Raw genomic sequence first — 18,699 nt, forward strand, 5'->3', positions numbered from 1 at the left:
GGTAAATTTACATGGACCTCACTCTAAATGGGTTTATATAAATCTCATATCTACTATGGCAGTGACAAACCTTAGCAGACTCTGTGGGTCCAGCTTGTGAAGCACGAGCGATTTGCTGCTGCACTGGGCTTTCAAATGTCCAATGTTTTTTCTTGAGAACTGAGACCTGACATTTTTTTGTCTGATACCTGACAAATTTTTTCTTGAGACCTGACGATGTCCTAAAATGTACACGGTACCAAAGGCATCCGCAGGTGACGACGTTTCGTCAACATTGTTGTTTGTTGGGGAGGAAACTTACAAACATACAGTACAGCACTTCAGAGTCACACTGCTAGCGATCGAAGATTTATGTAAATTTGACAATCTGAACACACTCTGTACTGTACAGGAGACACGGCATGAGATTGATTGACAATTGTCTACAGCCAATCAGGACGCAGAACACAATGCGCTGTTAAAAAATAAAACATAAAAAAAGCATGCAAAAAAATCCGCAAAACAGCGAGTCTGCAAAAGGTGAACTGCGTTATAGCGAGGGACCACTGTACTTAGAGTGGCTCTTATTTATGCAACACTGATCAAATGAAAGGAGGCTGTCCCACACATTTATTTACAGAGGGGTACATCCTGGAGAGGAGTGCACCAGGTCACCAGTCTACTGTTCAATACAAAGATAGCAGTACAACACTTTATTGTACACACAGTGCAGTTTGGGGTTTGGGTTTTTTTTGTTTTCATACTGGAGAACAATAGCATGTCACACCAGGTCTGTGGATGGTAATATTCAAATGAAATAATGATCTATGCCAATAAAGTTTTACACTGTATTTAGACATTACATGGACCACATCCTAAACATGGTGGCTGTGGCTACAATGTAGCTGCCATCACCAGTGTGTGAATGTGTGCGTGAATGGGTGGATGACTGGATGTGTAAAGCGCTTTGGGGTCCTTAGGGACTAGTAAAGCGCTATATAAATACAGGCCATTTTAAACATGGAAATTCAGCTGAATGTCCTCAATTTATCGAGTTTCGGAGAGAAAAAAAATCCTGATTGTGATTTGATTAAATGGTTTGATGAACATGTTGGCTGTTAGGTCTTCCGTACCTGAGGAAAATGGCTTCAAATAAGCGAGAACTTCAGTTACACCAGTTGTTTATCTTTAATCATCACTGAAAAATGGAGCACAGACTGGAGGTAGAGTTCAACAGGAGCACTGTTTCACACACCGTCACAGCAATCACCATCATCAGGTAGATCTCAGGCTTACATCAGCACCATTTAAACAAGACAGAATACTGTTGGCATATTGGGTAAATATTTACATTCATATAAAAATACACTGCGGGGTTTAGAACAAACAGAATAAATGTTTGTCACAGGCTCCCTGTTAGAGGTCCACCTGCAGAATCACTGAGTATGTTAGTCCTGCCGAAAAGTCACATTTCATCATGTAAGGTTGCTGAGCTATATAATCATGTCACATTGGTACAGTTGAACTGAAGAAATGCTGTATGAAACTAACAGTTATTCCATTTGTTTCCTGTAAATGAAGCAGAAGCACTAACTCACTAGTGTGAAAATCCAGGAGTCAAACCTGAGACAAACCCGTCAAAGCAGGGAAACACTGTTCACAAAACTCGGAGGCACTGTGGTCATCACTAACTCCAGAAGAATATTTGACACAAAAACCTTTTAGAGCACATCTATCAGAAAGCAACAAGCAGACTGAAAGTACACAATATAAACTATAAACAACGGTACCTTGTCACATATTCATCACCCAATCAGGTAAATCTGTGTTTTTCACTTTGGACTGCAACAATCAGCAGATGTGAGAACCAGTGAGGACAGACACAGTGAGGTTTGAACAGCTTTCAAAAGCTCATAAGACTCTAAAATGACTACAGAAATGTTAAAGTTCAAGTAAGAAAAGTTGAAATCGTCCCGTCGTCTTCAGCTCACAGGACCTTCTCCTCGCACTGACCGTCAGTCGCGTCCGGGCAGCGACAGGAGAGCCCTCCAAGCCGTGGCAGGCACAGGTGAGAACATCCGCCGTTGTCAGCGCAGTAGTTATACACTAAAGCATCAAAGGGAAGACAATGCAACAATGTCACAAAGGTCTTTACAGAAAGGCTCTTACTTTGACCGTACAGGATGTCTGAAAGGCCATGGTGGCAGAGGACTGATGATGTCACCCATGTGCACCACTGTTGCTGTCAAATGTCATTTTAGTTACATTGTATTCACATGTGTTCTCAAACTAAATGCAAAGAGAGCTTAGAGCAGCACAACAGTGTAAAAACAAAAACAGTAATGGGCAACAGAGCAGAGTTCTGATTGGCTGCTCTTTCATCGAGTTTGTGTGTGAAGGCCAGCAGTAGCAAAAAGAGATCTGTGTTACGTACGTGTTTGAAATAAAGATTTCACATCAGAGTTAGCGTGCCCGTCTTTTATACTGGGAAGAACCCATAATGTTTTCATGTGGACTGAAACAGCCAAAAGTGAAAATACCTCAGAGTTCTCATGTGTGTGTTAACAGAAGGGCCAGCTGGCGGGACGAGTGCATAAACATGACTATATGACTAGAGGATCTGCAGCCTCAGGAAGTGCCTGAACACTTCATCATCCGTTTGTGTTGCACCGAAACCAGCAGGTGAAGCAGTTTCTCATCGTGGCCTGTTGTACAGTTCTGGGCTCTGAGCCAGTCTCCATATCCACAGCTGGCTTCTCTGAGGTCATGTCAGCCTGAAATTCCCATGCTTCACATGCTATGGAATCTGGAATCAATTATTCCCACTATTCCCACTGCATTAAACTGCTGTGAAACAAACTCCACAGAGCTCGAAACTCTCAGCCCACAAAGTTCCAACGAACGGGAAACTTCTCTGCTTACAAAAAGACAACATGGGAAAATCACCACCACCTTTAGGGATGTAAGAAAATATCGATACAACCAAATATCGCGATATTTCGCGCAATGATACTGAATCGATATTTAAAATCACTGTTATCGATTTTTTTAATTGAAAAAGGACATGCATTTACTGTTTATTTCTTTTGTATGTTGGAATTCAAACTCCGGCCACTGGTTTGCAGTTTTCACCGCCTTTACTATGACGTAAAAACGAGGTCTCGCGATAACTGTAGAAGCGTCTAGTTTGCCAAAAGAACGAAGTAGAACAGTCAGTGGACGTGTGTGATGCTAGCTAACTGATGACTGAAGAGGAGAGGATACAGCCGGCCCCCGCAGCTTTCAAAGATGATGTGTGGACTTATTTTGGATTTAGGACAAAAGAAGGCAGTAAAGACTATGACAAGAGCTATGCAGTCTGTAAAATCTGCACCGCCAGAGTCAAATATTCCGGTAACACAACAAATTTACGAACACACGTGTCTAGACACCATAGCGACGTAGCGTCAAATGCTAATTTTAAAACGAAACGAGGTGATCCCGCTCAACGGACAATTGAAGAAGTTAACTTTTCGAAACTACCAGCAACTTCAACTCGTGCAACAAAAATAACGCGGTCAGTACTTGTTTTTATTTGCAAAGACATGCGCCCTCTGAGTGTTGTGGAGAATAAAGGATTTCGTAATATGATTAAAACGCTGGAGCCCCGTTACACCGTTCCTTCTCGACAACACATCACGGACATCGCTCTGCCAAAGTTGTACCAAGAAGTCAAAGCGACAGTGCTGGACTCTCTCAGCTCGGCTGAGACAGTTGCTCTGACATGCGACGCTTGGACTTCGAGAGCCACTGAATCGTACGTAACTGTTACAGCACATCACATAACGGACCAGTGGGACCTTCAGTCTCATGTACTACAAACCCGAGCCATGCATGACAGTCACACAGGTGAGCACATTGCAGCGTTACTAACTGACGCTGTGGCTGAATGGGGATTGAACGCAAAGGACCTTGTTGTTGTTGTTACCGATAATGCACCAAACATGGCTCTCGCGGCTAGACTTGCCTCAGCTATCCAAAGTAGCAAGGAGTTTCCTATGCATTCCTGGAACAAGTGTCTCTGCAGGGAGAGTTTTCTCCTCTGCAGGAGACATAGTAAATGCACAGAGAAGTGTCCTGAGAGCTGACCATGTCGACCAGCTTGTATTCCTTCACAAAAATCTGGAAATTGAAAAATAAACACTGAGAAAACACTACACATGTAAAATCTCTGATATGAGAATGTTTGACATTTTGGTTGAGTCTCATAAGCACTTATTTAGATGAGTAAATTCCTTTTTTCAGGTTGTACTAAAAGTGTTCCATTGATGGACACTGCAGAGCTGTACTTTATTTTATTAACACTTAATTGTAATAGCACTTTACATTTTTTGTTAATGTTTACTTGGATGGATTCTTCAAGCAATTTCATTTTTGATTTATATTTGTTTATGTTAAGGTCACATAAAAAGTACTTTGTTTTGATGCTCCATAGAGCAGTTTTTGGATAACTATTTTACAATCATAGTACTTAGAAAGACTTCAGTGTTACATGTTTACTTTTTTCATGTTAAAAAATACTTGATATTTCAGTAAAGTAGTTTTTGTTTGTTTATTTGACATGACTTCTAATAAGGCAGATGTTAATTTCTCCATTCATTTTGAACTTAGAGTGTTTTTGTTTCAGATGTTTCATGTCAAGCATTAAACAGTTTGGACTGTTTACTTGAGTTTTCCTAATTAAATTTAGTCCTACTAAACACAAATATCGTCTGGCTTTTAGTATTGCAATATATCGTATCGTCCACCCTGTATTATGATACATATTGTATCGCCAGATTCTTGCCAATACACACCCCTAGTTCCCTTATTTCCTGACGGTTTTATGACCTCTGGCAATATTTATTAATGTAAAAAACCAAAAAAACAATTAAAAACTAGTAACAACCAAACGAAACCAACCTTTTTCCCCTAATCTCAGTATTCATGCTAAGCTAAGCTAATTACACTCAGATGAGCTTTGCCCCCTTTTTAAAAAACCTTTGTAAACCTTCCTCCCACAGACTGTACTCTACAATTTCTCATCGTCCTTAGTCCCTACATTTGTCTCTCTGGTTTCAGTCACTGCTCTGGCTGATAGAAGTCATACCCTGTGGACACTGTGTTGCTGTTGTGGTGATGCCGTACAGGCGAGAGCGTTTCTGTGGCAGAAACTCTTCTGTCTCTTTCCCCAAGTGACGATCCACAGCCACCACGGCCTCCCTGTAAAACACCCACAACCTTTTAAATATCTCAGAGGCCACATAGTGATGTGTCAGATATGTCACATTAACACTGCCATTAGTCACAATGTAGTGAATGTAAGATACAAAGCACTTAAACATAGGAAAAGGGCTTGTGTAAATAGGTGAATGAGGCATGTTGTATAAAATGTTTTGACTTCTCCGTGAGAGTAGCTGACGTCATTAGCCACTTCCAGGTCCAAACTCCGCTTCAGGTCCCAAAGTCAAACGAACACTGCGACATCACTGAGAGTTACAAACTGTCTAAATTCTTTCATCTTTAATAAAATGATCAGTGTTGCTGCTTTACCAGGTGTAACTATGAAGTTTAACAACCGGTCGCAGCAGATGGCCCCGCCCCTCCCTGAGCCTGGTTCTGCCGGAGGTTTCTTCCTGTTCAAAGGGAGTTTTTCCTTCCCACTGTCGCCAAAGTGCTGCTCATAGGGGGTCATATGATTGTTGGGTTTTTCTCTGTATCTATGAGGCGCCTTGAGGCGACTTTTGTTGTGATTTGGCGCTATATAAATAAAAGTGAATTGAATTTAATTGAATTGAATTAACATGCAGGATGTTAACATGCAGGATGCTGTAAACGGACCAAACTTCAGCCAGGAGAACAACTGAGATAATCCATCCACAATACAGGTTAGTCATTCATATACTGCTGCATGGGCTGGGCTGTAGTTACATCCTAAGGTTTTAAAAACTGAGCTTTAAAATGAACAGTGGCAATAAAAACCGAGAGAGGCCGACAGCGATCACTGACTGTTTTAGTGATCACTAAACACTATGTAATCTGGCTTGTTCAGATTAAATAGAACAAGATACAAAACATTAAAACATGTTAAAAACACAACAGCCTTAATAAACTCAGAGCAGTTTGGACCCGGAAGCAGGGTTCATATGTCATCACTTAAAGACCGGATATAAGACTCAGTCCATGTACCATTTGACAGTTTTGAGCCAGGACTTTCTGGATTTAGATCAGCAGAGCTCTAAATAAAGAAAAATGCAAAGTAAATGTCTTAGTTGGTACCTCCTCCAGTCAGTGTAATACAGGTTTCTTCCAAAGGAAACCAGGGCAAACGGATACTGGATCCCTTCGACGATATTCCGCCTCAGTTGGCGGTGAGGATCCATACACTCCACCTTCCGAGTTCCTGCAGAGTCATTGGGATAAGTAATCCAGGAACACATTACCAGTAGGAGCTCTGAGTGCTGTGTGTGGATCTGAGGAAGGCTTTTTCCTACCTGCATCTGCCCAGCATAGCTGTTGGTTTTCATAGTCAAAGGTGAGACCGTTGGGAAGTGCTAGATTGTCTTTGACCAGGACAACTCGCCCAGTCCCATCCATGTTGGACATCTCAATTTTAGGCCCGTCTCTATTCCAGTCTGCCCAGTACAGCCGCCTGAGACCAACATCACAAAAACCAGTTACAAGAAACTGCTACTGCTGGGTTCATGATACAACTTCTGCTCTGATATTAATTTCACTGCTAGCAGACTCAAGCACATTAGCTTTCACCAAGAGTCCTGAAGTTATTGCTAGTAATTAGAATATATGGCATGTAGTAATGGATATATTGGACAAAGGATGCTGATTCATAGTGAAGGAGGACATGCAGAGGGTTGGAGTGACAGAGGAAGATGCTGGGAGGATGAGGAGGATGATAGAGGCATTGTGAGATAAAGGAACCTTCTAAAGGAAGCAACCAAAAGATGTAGTACACACAGGGTCAGTGCTACTCCTCGTTATACGATTACATAGTATTACTGCTAATACCTAGAGATGGCACGATACCACTTTTTTATGTCCGATACCGATACCGATATCATAAATTTGGATATCTGCCGATACCGATATGAATCCGATATAGTGTTTTTTAATCAACAAAACTGTTTTTTTAATATCTTGCTGCATTTTGTATAAGTTCATACTCAAGTTTAAAACAACAACTACACTAAAGCTATTCTGTTATACCTGTATGCAAAAAAAAATATTTCATAGTTCAGCAATACTGATCAATCTAATAAACTTAAACCTACACCATCCTCCCTATTCTGGTATTTTAAAGAGTACTTAGCATAAATATTAAGCAACCTAACTAATAGGGTTCCAACTCCCAGCAACAACAAAAATAAATAAATAAAAAATAGGGAACCACCCCTCACGCTCCACCTCATGATGCTTAATCGACGTAATCAACCTTAATTTGATGCAGTGTGAAAAAAAAATGCACAGAAATCAATTATTTTTCAAGAAATATTAAATAGATTCAACATCTTTCTTCAACAAAATTGCAGACTGCACAGATGGTACCTTCCCAAAGGAAAAAGTACTATAGCTTACTAGGGTATATATATATATATTAGACTTAATAGTCACTATATACAGTAATTGACTTCTATTCATTTTACATCAAATTAAAACTTTGGGTGTCAGATAATTATTTATTAAAAGCTCGACATTTTAAATGAGAATAAGAAAGAAAAGTATGTCTTTGTGCCCCTTTTCCCTGTTAATGCCCTATCGGCCCCCCTGGCTAAACTTTGCTAGATCCGCCCCTGCACAGTTACCAGCCGTCAGCTACGTAGAAAAGATCCTGGTGTAGAAAGTAATAATAAATAAATTCTAACAACAGCTGATCAAGCTTAAACGTGCTGCTGTTGTTCAGCCGCTGGTTTCCTCTTTCTGGTGCAAAGTGGGCCAAAAACAAACTAGAGACACGGACTCGCGACAGAAAAGCCGATCAGCTGATCGTTAAGCAGTTTCATGATTGAAGTAGCAGCAAGAAGAGGCAGTCGCTCCATATATCGCTCGTTAAGCTTAACGCAGGAATGCTTTACAAACATTCAGAGATGGACTTACACACTTGCTTTACTTCTCTCGGGGATAACTTTGTCGGAGATGAAATGCCGGGTTGCTAGCGAAGCTCCACATGCTATCCAGACCACCGACAGGTCCCGCATGCCACAGCCGCTCTATCACGTGATGCATACTGCTCCGACGTGCTAACGTTCTGAGGCGAGTTACGGCGTGTTGCAAGTTTTGTGAGGTGCTTTCGTGATATTTAATGGATCGGATTACATTTTTTATTTTTCTCCGATATCCGATCCAGTAATTTAGGTCAGTATCGGACCGATACCGATACGTAATATCGGATCGGTCCATCTCTACTAATACCAATACAAATACTATTACCCGTATGCTGGGTTGGTGACGATGGGTCGAGGGTTCACCAGGTCAGTGTCAAAAAGGACTCTCCGGTGACTGCCGTCCAGCTTTGAGACCTCTATGGTGTCTCGCGTGGAGTCAGTCCAGAATAGAAGGCGGGCCACGTGGTCAATGGCGATGCCTTCAGGACTCTGCAGCTCTGAGGAGGAGCAGACATACTTAACACTGAATACAGGGACTGATGGCACCACTGCACTTAACTGCCAAAGGCCGAAGAGCTCAACTTCATCAGGGGCCTGCAGGAACATCGAAAAAAAAACCTTAAACTACAAGTCACTAGCATACAGCTAAGAAGTACAGACCAAGAACATTCCTGTGGCCACACGAGCTGCTCAGCAACACCTGAAAAATACTGACCAGCCTTTTCAAAAGATTTTTGATGAAGCATCCACGGGATCTACCAGAAGGTTCCAGGAGTCGGATGTTCAATCCCTAATACTGGGACAGTTTGATCTTTGGTTTTGAGAATATAGTTTAGCTCTTGTGACAGCAGCTGCAATGAAACCATCCCACTGCTAGAACAAAGAAGTCCTGGGCATAACTTCTCCTGCACCCGAGTAATCAAACAAAGAACCACACAAGCTCCAGTCTCTCGTACAAGTTCAGCACAAAGTGGAGCCACATATAAAGCTGCTTCTGCTCAGTCGCGACACGTGCTGTACCTTTAGTAACAACTGGAACGATGTCTCCTCCAGTGAGGCTGGCCTTGCTGATAGCTGGTCCAGTGATGTCGGTCCAGTAAACCATCTTCTCCACACAGTCGTAGGCCACAGCGATCACCACTCGATCCTGGTCATGAAAGAAGAAAAAGATCAACCTTTCATTATTTTAACAGACAGCTGTGTGTTCAGCTGCAACACATTAATGCAGATGTGCCAGATGATTTCTAGACTTCATGACAGAGACGAAGAGCTCTGCAGCTGAAAACAGCTAAAGAACAACGTGAATGTGTGAGGACACAAAAATCATAATCCATGAACACATTCAGGCTCTTACAGACATCTTTTCAAAAGACCCTCATCCGAGTCTAGACACAGAGAGCATTGCAGTGATGTCACTATGGTACCACTCGCAGATAATTAAACTGGTGAGTAAAATATCACTGAAACACCAAGTCAAACAACCAAGTGGCATCTCTCTGAAGAGAATATCATTATGGCCACAACACATTCAATTCAGCACCAGATCACAGCAGCAGCTGTCTCAGGGTGCTTTACACTGTAAGGTAACACTAAAGCATGTCAGGCAGCAGGACGGGCTGATAAAGTCCAGACAAAAACACGTCAGTATCTGTGGAGGCTGTCAGCAGCAGCAGTGTCATTGTTCTTACAGGGACGTGCAGCAGAGGTTTGGCCTCCTCCCTCCTCATGATGTATCCATCGAGCGGCACATGTTCGATCTTCCCGCTTTGAGCGAACAGCAGGTATGCTCCAGGAGCGATGGGCTGGACATCAGGCCGCGGCGTGGGACCGATCGGAGCGGGAGTAACTGCCTGATCGATGCCTGTGTGGGAGAAGAGTCATGCTGGCAGTGGGCTTTGTGTGGAGATGTAACAATTAGCCTACAACCTTCAGTTCACCAAGATGATACTGGCCTCTCTAAGACATCACCTGACATGTCTGACACATCCAAGTTTATATAAAGGTACATGTACAGCATTACATGACACGCATACACCAGCTGGACTCTGCGATGCTCTGCACAGATTAAAACTATATATGGCCACGGTATGCTGTGATTATGTTTCTAATCACGGACTGATTTCATCTTTTGGGTATTTAGATATTTGAATGCTGCCATTTATTTTTCTATTAAGGTAGTGGGAGTGTCAGGTGGGGTCACTCTGGTGTGAGTGGGTATGATTTTCATGTGGCCACAAGTTTGAGTGGATGGACTGCGCCTGGGAAACTGATCAGCATCGTGGGTTTATTGGGTGTTTCTAGATCTATTTGTATTCTATTGTATATATTATTCTATTTTACTCGATTGTATGTAGTATTTTTATTCTATTCCAGTGTCTTCTAATTTCTGCTACATAACTTTGCACTTTTGCTGTATCAAAAACAAATTTCCCACGTGTGCGCCTAATAAAGGTTATCTTATCTATAATTATTTTCAGTGCTTCAATCAAATGGATGTTTTTATTGTGTGTAACCTTTTACCTGTGTGTGGTGTGCAGCTGTGCCGTCCCTTTTCCCTTTGATGTTTTTGTAGTTGGGCTTTAGTTACTCTGCTCAGCTGTGTACGCCATGAACAACTGGGAGGAGCCTTGTAAAGACGGACCAACCTGTTTGTTTGTGCCACTTCCCCTGTAAACCCATTACAGGTCACACACAGCACTGACTCCCAGCTGTTTGCAGTGCTGTGCTATGAGTTTAATGTATGAATTTATTATTACCAAGCAGTGGTATGGGTATATTTCTTACTTTTTACCGTTTCTTCCTGCAGTAAATATAAACAACGACAGTATTCAGGAAGAAAAACAAACACTGCAGATATTTTATCATAACTCTGGTTTTACGTGGCCGATCAACACAATTTAAAAACTGGTATAAAGTCCACACTTTTCCCGTCACTTGTTCCGTCTGTTTTGCTCACATCTCCAATGGTTGTACACGTTGTCATTAACGTGGCTTCACTCCACATCAGCCGCTTTGCTAAAACACCGGTGTCGCAGATAAGGACGCTGTCATAGCCTGTCAACCACGTTGATTAGCTGCGTATATACGAATGTGAATCGCGTGATTGGCTGGACTGTGGGATAATGTGGCATCGTTCTGATCCCATACAGGAGCAGCCAGTCACTGACTCACACTGCAGAACAGAATCGTTAAAGTATTAATTTTAATTTCAATTCAGGTTTTTTTTTGTGTGCAGAGACGTGCCAGCAGCTTAGAGGGAACATTGCAGCCTGGCTACAGAGCTGAAGAGAAACCTGGGGTTGTTCTTATTTTCTTCAATCAGTGACGAATAGTAAGATGTTCTGGCTTTGCGGAGGGCTTTCTTATAAAGCAGCAAACTATTTCTCCAGGCTAAATGATGATCCTCTAGATTTGTGACACGCCATTTCCTCTCCAGCTTACGAGTCATCTGCTTTAGGCTACGTGTTTGAGAATTATACCACGGAGTCAGGTACTTCTGATTAGAGACCTTAGTTTTCACAGGAGCTACAGTATCCAGAGTCGTACGTAGTGAGGAGGTGAAATTATTAACAAGATAATCGACCTCTGTTGGGGTAGCGTTCAGATAGCTGCTCTGCTCTATGTTGGTACAGGGCATTGAAGATGATAACAGTGGGTGGATTATATTCTTAAACTTAGTTACAGCGCTTTCAGAAAGACATCTACTGTGATAAAGTCTACTCTCCACCGCTGTGTAATCAATTATTGTAAATGTAAATGTTATCAGGAAATGATCAGACAGGAGAGGGTTTTCAGTTATATAATGCTCGACAGTACATTTATCATGTGCAGCTTCAGGCAGAAAAGAAATCATATTTAAATTGAAATGAACCTCATATGAGTAAAAAGTTTAATATATCGATAGAATGACACGATAAAATGTTTGTTTTCCGATAGCACAACATCAATAAGCAGAAACAGAGACTCACAAAGAGGAGGGCTACTGTGAGGTCCTGTGCGGGTGTTGGGGACCTCCTGCCCGTTGGCGTCCACACACCAGCACTGCCCAATGCTTTGGTGGCACTGCGTGGGCTCGTAAGCTCCGCGCTCGTCACACCGGGGAACGTACCGACCGACAGTCGGACGAGGACGGAATGAGAAGGGAACGTCAGAGTCGGCTACGGCACTCGCTCTCTGCTGCTCACACAGGGTTTTCTCACGCTCTGAGGACACACGAGAACGAAACACGTTCACAGAGTGATGGTCGCGCCTACGGAGACGTACCAGTGTCCCGCTCCTTAGAGAGTCACATGTTCACAGTCACACAGTAGTAGCATCTGATGACATTAGCATTAATGCATCCACAGGGTCACAGGGAACAGGAAGAAAACATGAGGCTCCAACACCTGTCAAGTTAAACCTGCTCTTGATCTGTTATTGACATCACTAGCCCCGCCCCTTTCTTTCTATTTAGCATCCAAGCAGTCAGACTTCTGCAATACCTCCCCAGGCCTTTCTTTGGACGCTGGCTGCTTTTATCCATGTACCAGATGACTTTCAGATAATTTTTTATGTGTTTGTTACTTAAACCACATCACTTTGACCTCTGAATCACTAAAGCATAAAAGGGTCAAGATCTGCGAGGCAGATCGTCAGGAGATGAGAAGTGTGGACCCAAGTGCAAGCGCTGACAACTGAGTAAATGAATGAGTTTTCTTTTCAGGGAAAGGTGAAGCACAAACAAAAGCAGAGCATCGCAGGGAACTAAACCAAACAAAGGCTAAACTGGAAGCAGCTACAAAACAATAACACAGAGGAACAAAAACCTGCGAAACCTGAAACGTCCAACAGGAGACGATACACAGACGAACCAGCAACTAACAGAGGCAGACACAAGGCTTAAATACACAGAGGGACAACGAGGGAATGAGACACAGCTGGGAGTAAGACATGACGAGACCATGGGGACGCAAAACTCAATACACTGACATGAGACACAGACCTTCACTATAAAACAGGAAATGCACGAGGGCGAGCACAGACACGACGAGCTGCAGAGACATGGAATAAAACACGAGGGGGAAACCCAGTAAACTAATCTGAAGAACTTAGGACTGAGAATAACTCCAAGAACAACAAATGAACGTAAGATGATACAGAAACGCAAGGAAACAAAGAACGCCGGGTCAAATGACCCAAAGGAGCTGTTTACTAAAGGGACGAACCAGTCAGCACATAACAGACAACCAAAGAACACATACAAGTGTATCTTTGTTAAAAGCAGCATGTTGCACTGCAGGGCAACCTGCTTGTGACAAATAAAGCTTTGAGTGATTGATTGATGTCGAAAAACACTCCATACAAATGATTTTTGCACCAACAGCACGATTCCCAAAGACAACGACGTGACACGGTGTCTGTAGGACGTCTGAGGAAACTGGAGGCTAAAAAACCTGATCAGCAGGTGATCAGGAACTGAAACGATGCTGCAGTGTTAGCATTGAATCAGGAGGAAGACGTATGGTGTCCTGATCAGGGTGCATTTGTTTGTATGGACTGTGAGTCTGGAATGAATCACTATTAGAAACAAAGGATTCGTCATTTTCAAATGCATCAAACTTTAATGACTGGGTCATTTGGAAAAACAAAACACATGTGACACGTGGCTTATTTCAAAGGTCCGTGCTCCTGAGCAGACTTCAGCACGTGGCAGCTGCAGATACAAAGACTGAGTGATTAAAGCAGCAGGCTCTTCATCTCTGTGGTCCCACAGCGAGTGTCCTCAAAGACAAACCACAAGCCAGCCACAACAGTGTCATCGCACACGACAGCAGGCTGTCCTCACAGCGCCACATCTGCCCCCAACAGTCCAACGGGACAAAGGATCCCTGATGGCGGCGGAGACGATCAAAGCCCCGCTGTCGACACTAGAGGCATTTAAAAGATGCTGCTGACATTAAGAGTCACGGACATGTTTTGACACGGGACACTAAATGATGCCTTCAGAGGCAAGACAGGTCATAATAAAGGATGGAAATATGACAAAACTGTGGTGCAGAGGAGTAAAGCTGTAATTAGCTGTGCGCCTCCAGCTGCTGACAGCTGGAATCAGTATTACTCTGACTGCTGGCTGCGCTTCTGTTTGTCTTCTTTTAGTAACACACACACTTTCAGAAAAAGAAAGAAAACATGAATCAGGAACAAAAAACGCTGCTGTTTCCTCAACACTAACTGTACTTGAATGCGTCACATGTTGAGTTAGATCAGACAGAGAATGTGCTGCTGTGCTCCGAGCAGCATCAGAACCATGCAGCTGGAGCTGCAGGACGACACTCTTACTGGAACGCACAAATCAAAACACTCTCATGGGTCTCAGTGTCTCCGTTTACAGTGATACATGCATGGCTGGGGTGTTTAAACAGACTCCTCCAGGATGACCTGTTTCACGATTAAAACAATGAATGGGGGCAGTCACTCTGGAACCAGCAACCCTCTGTCTGTAAACCTGTGAATGTGCTGGTTACCCACCTGAGAACGTGGGACTGCAGTGGAAGCCATCTCCGTGGAAACCAGGACGACACTGACAGGTAAAGGAGCCCTGTGTGTTGGAGCAGGAGGCCTCGGCGTGGCATCGATCCTGCTGCTGGCACTCATCCACATCTGAACAGGCAGAAAAAACAGAGGCTCCTCACATTCTGGATCTTGCAGTACCAGTAATGGCCACCAGATGGTGAAAAGTTTGAAGGTAGATCTTTAGTTGAATGCTGCAAATAGACTATGTGCGCCTTAGCATGTGCTACTTCCGGCACTCCTGCAGAGCGCTTCGTTTCCGGTGTGATATTCGTGCCTTGTTTATGCTCGGGTTTTCTAAAACAAGTCAACCAAATTGACGATTTACATTTCTCAAGGTGTCTTGGGCATTTACCAAATATATCTGTAGATGTTCGTCAACTTGTCGATATTTCTTCCTCCGCGCCTCAGAGCAAAAGAGAGGAAGGATTCTAATTTTATATTTCTCAGTATCTGTATACAACGGTCCCTCGTTTATCGCGGGTGTTATGTTCTAAAAATATCCCACGATAAGTGAAATCCACAATGTAGCCACCTTTATTTTTTGCATGTTTTAAGGCTGTAAAACCCCTCACTGCACACTTTATACTCTTTTCTCAGGCAGGCATGAACATTTTCACACTTTTCTCTCTTGTTTAAACTCTCAAAGTTCAAACCTTTGTAGAAGAATAAGTCGAGTATAAACCAAAGATCAAACCCTGTTTTCAGCTGCAAGAGAATTCAACATTAATGAATCAGAAGTCCAAGTTTTAGTGTGATGGTCAGCATCTTCCTCTGCCTTCTGGGTGCTACCGCAGGTGCCTTTGACGGTGCAGAACGTTTTGTCGACGTTGTGTTTGTTGGGGGAAACGAACATACAGTACAGCAGAGTCACACTGCCGGTGATCGATGGAGAACCGTCCAGTAGATCACAGGAGAGACGGCACAGAGGAGATCGTCTGCAGCAACCAGGACGCAGGAAAGTGAGCCGCGTCATAGAGAGGGACCGCTGTAATTTTGAAGGTACGTCACAACATACTCGTTGTAAATACTCATGTATACAGACCCTAACCAGCAATCAAGCAGTGGGCAGCCACCAATGCAGCACCCGGGGAGCAGTGTGTAGGGACGGTACCTTGCTCAGGGGTACCTCAGGGTGGCCGTTCAGTGGAGTCGAACCCCCGACCTTCCGGTCATGGGGTGTCAGGGCCACCACTCTACCTACTGAGCTATCCCTGTTCACCTGTGGCTTGAATGCTGAACATTTGCCTGTTTAAATCATAATAACTGTCACTATACAGAGATGTGTCTTCTGCTGCAGTGATGCAGTTCTGCTTGTGTTGAGTGATGTAAACAAACAATCGATCTGCACGCTTCAAACGTCAAAACTGATCATTTGACTTTTTTGACACAGCAGTGGTGAGTGTTCCCACCTTCTGCTCTTTGTAACTTAACGCCATCTTTCCGTTTTCGTGTTTGGATATGACTTTGGAGTCCACTTTCGCAGTAGCGATTGACCGCAAAATAAAGCTACTTTACATCCGGTCTTAAAACAGGAAGTTAGCATTTTCCCGTGCACAGGGTCTATTGTAATGAAGCCATAACGCCAGAGTTCCCGGGCGCGACAGCCTGGCAGGCTCCCGCAGCAGCAAAATCCTCCTAAACCTGTTTGGTCGTGTCTTTGAGAGCAGCTGTGTTATCACTGCTTGCGAATATGGACCCGAACACAAACAGCCGATGGACACTGAGCAGTCGTACGTCTGTGGGCAGAATTTAGATGACTATGTGCATCACAGACTGAATTTAAAGATAAATCACCCAAATGACCCCCTGGTGGCTGGGTGAGGTACAGGTTTTAACATAGTCCCTTTTTGCAGCTGCTAATTATGGGCTCTGAGTAGACTCTTCTTCAGCCAACGTTGAATCGACAAAGCATGCTGACAGACCCGTCTCTTTAACCAGACGGTGTATTTATAGCAGCAATAGTTTTGTCCTCCTGTCTTGCAGCCCTCTGTCCACAGAGGCTCAGATCCAGCCAGCGGTCATAAGTCTAGTGGCTCGACGGCTGAGTTAGTGACAGGTAGCATAAACGCTATGAGAGGAAAGCATCTTCATTGCATTCTGTAGCCCAAACATCCAGCCGGTCATCACGAGCCATCTCCAGCCACAAGAACAAAGAGTCCTGCCCCACAGAGCCCTGATCGAAGCAGCCAGTCTGAGACAGGGCTGAGCACTATCAGCCCACAGCGCTGTGAGGCGTGGCTGCATGTTTCAGCACGTCGATCAACGGTTAGATAACAGGAGCTAAAGGTGTCAGACCCGAACATCGTGATGTTTGTAACTGTAAGTACACTGATTCTGAAGCACTTCACAGTCTGTACCATTAGCACTGGAGCATGGTGTACGTTACATGCTGTCTGCGAGCACGACAAACATCTCCAGACTCAAGGACACACAGTTTTACATGGAGGACGACAGACATCCAATCAGCTTACAGATATTTAGAGCAATGTGCTGAAAATGACTCTGAAACCTAACAGCAAACTAGAACGCATTATTACTCGAGCCACGAGTGTCAGCGTGTTAATCCATCAAACCCATAAAGATCCAGCTCTTCAAACAGGCTGTAAGAGAGCGTTGAGATGGGCCTGAGCCCCGTGGTGACCTTTCACCCCCAAACACCTGTAATCTGAGTAAACTGATGACACACAGGTCCTGGCTGTGTTGAACATTTCACACACAGAGCCTTTGAAAGGTTTCTGTCATGTAGCTGGAGAGAGGTGCAGAACTGTGGATTGCATGAGGCTGTGCTGAGCCTCACTTGTAAAAGCTCGACCTGCAGTTACCACTCAGTAGCTGTGACTGTGGACAGACAGAGGTCTGTGGTAAAGGACTGACTGCTGTGCAGCACACACTGATACGAGCCTGTAAAGCTGTGGAGTGACTCTTCATTCTGTGACAGGTGAACATACCTGTCAGGCATACGATCCCAAACATTTGTTGTATTCATGCAGCAGTGTCTCTTACATTTACAGTGCATCTGTTTATTAAGGATGAGACATCAGCGAGCACCGTGAACTCACCCCGACAGCCCCGGCCGTTACCCTCAAACCCCGGCAGACAGGAGCAGATGTAGGCTGAACCTCCGGTGTAGCGGCACAGTGCTCTCTGTGGAACATCGCAGTCATGAGAGCCTCTCTGGCAGTGATCTACTGGACGGTTCTCCTCTGCAGGACCAGAGAGAAACATGTTTTGATGAACCTGTCCCAAACTACACGTCCCCATTCATCAGAATCAGAATCAGAATCAGAATCAGAATACTTTATTGATCCCTGGGGGAAATTATTTAGTATGATAATAAAGACCAGTGGTGTCTATCTAGCCATCCATCTTCTTCCCCCTTATCCTGGGCCGGTCGTGGGGGCAGCAGCCTACGCAGAGAAGCCCAGACCTCCCTCTTTCTGGCCACCTCCTCCACCACCACCTCCATTTCCTCCAAGGCATTCCCAGGACACGCTGTCCTGGGTCTGCCCCGGGGCCTCCTCCCGGTGGGACGTCTCACCCGGGAGGCGAACAGGAGGCATCCTTATCAGATGCCCGACCCACCTCACCTCTTTTCAATGTGGAGGAGCAGCGGCTCTACTCTGAGCCCCTCCCGGATGGCCAAACTCCTCACCCAGTCTCCAAGGGAGAGGCCAGCCACCCTTCAGAGGAAGCCCATTTCTGCTGGTTGTATCCGCGAGCTCGTTCTTTCGGTCACTACCCACAGCTCGTGATCACAGGTGAGGGTAGGGACGTAGATGGACCGGTAAATTGAGAGCTTTGCTTTTACACTCAGCTCCCTCTTCACCACGACGGACCGGCGCAGCGTCCGCATTACTGCAGCTGCAGCACCGATCCGTCTGTCGATCTCCCGTCACTCGTGAACAAGACCCAGAGACATTTCAAATCCTCCACTCGGGGCAGGAATGTACTGCCCCGGTGAAACTTCCAGGCCTTTAGTTTTTGAGATCACCTCAAAGTGCCCTGCTGTAGGTGGGTGGACAGGTCGTTT

General features: G+C 44.3%; 1 protein-coding gene across 3 annotated transcripts in view; it reads right to left on the reverse strand.

Annotated features, from left to right (window-relative positions):
* Positions 1-1,148: 1,148 nt before the first annotated feature.
* LOC113024813 (nidogen-1-like) overlaps positions 1,149-18,699 on the reverse strand; it is a 36,890-nt gene continuing 19,339 nt past the window's right edge. The window contains exons 11-20 of one of the 3 annotated variants that reach the window (XM_026172157.2): positions 17,729-17,872; positions 14,625-14,756; positions 12,086-12,319; positions 9,806-9,978; positions 9,138-9,264; positions 8,443-8,614; positions 6,492-6,649; positions 6,277-6,400; positions 5,108-5,220; positions 1,149-2,085 (exon numbers count right to left, since the gene is read on the reverse strand). In XM_026172157.2, coding sequence (XP_026027942.2) covers positions 1,967-2,085; positions 5,108-5,220; positions 6,277-6,400; positions 6,492-6,649; positions 8,443-8,614; positions 9,138-9,264; positions 9,806-9,978; positions 12,086-12,319; positions 14,625-14,756; positions 17,729-17,872 — 1,496 coding nt within the window. In that variant the 3' untranslated portion in view covers positions 1,149-1,966. The remainder of the gene's footprint in view (positions 2,086-5,107; positions 5,221-6,276; positions 6,401-6,491; positions 6,650-8,442; positions 8,615-9,137; positions 9,265-9,805; positions 9,979-12,085; positions 12,320-14,624; positions 14,757-17,728; positions 17,873-18,699) is intronic. The other 2 variants (XM_080302533.1, XM_080302534.1) reach the window with 2 other exon arrangements.

The sequence above is a fragment of the Astatotilapia calliptera genome, chromosome 6, assembly GCF_964374335.1.
Source record: "Astatotilapia calliptera chromosome 6, fAstCal68.1, whole genome shotgun sequence".
Classification (NCBI taxonomy): Eukaryota; Metazoa; Chordata; class Actinopteri; order Cichliformes; family Cichlidae; genus Astatotilapia; species Astatotilapia calliptera.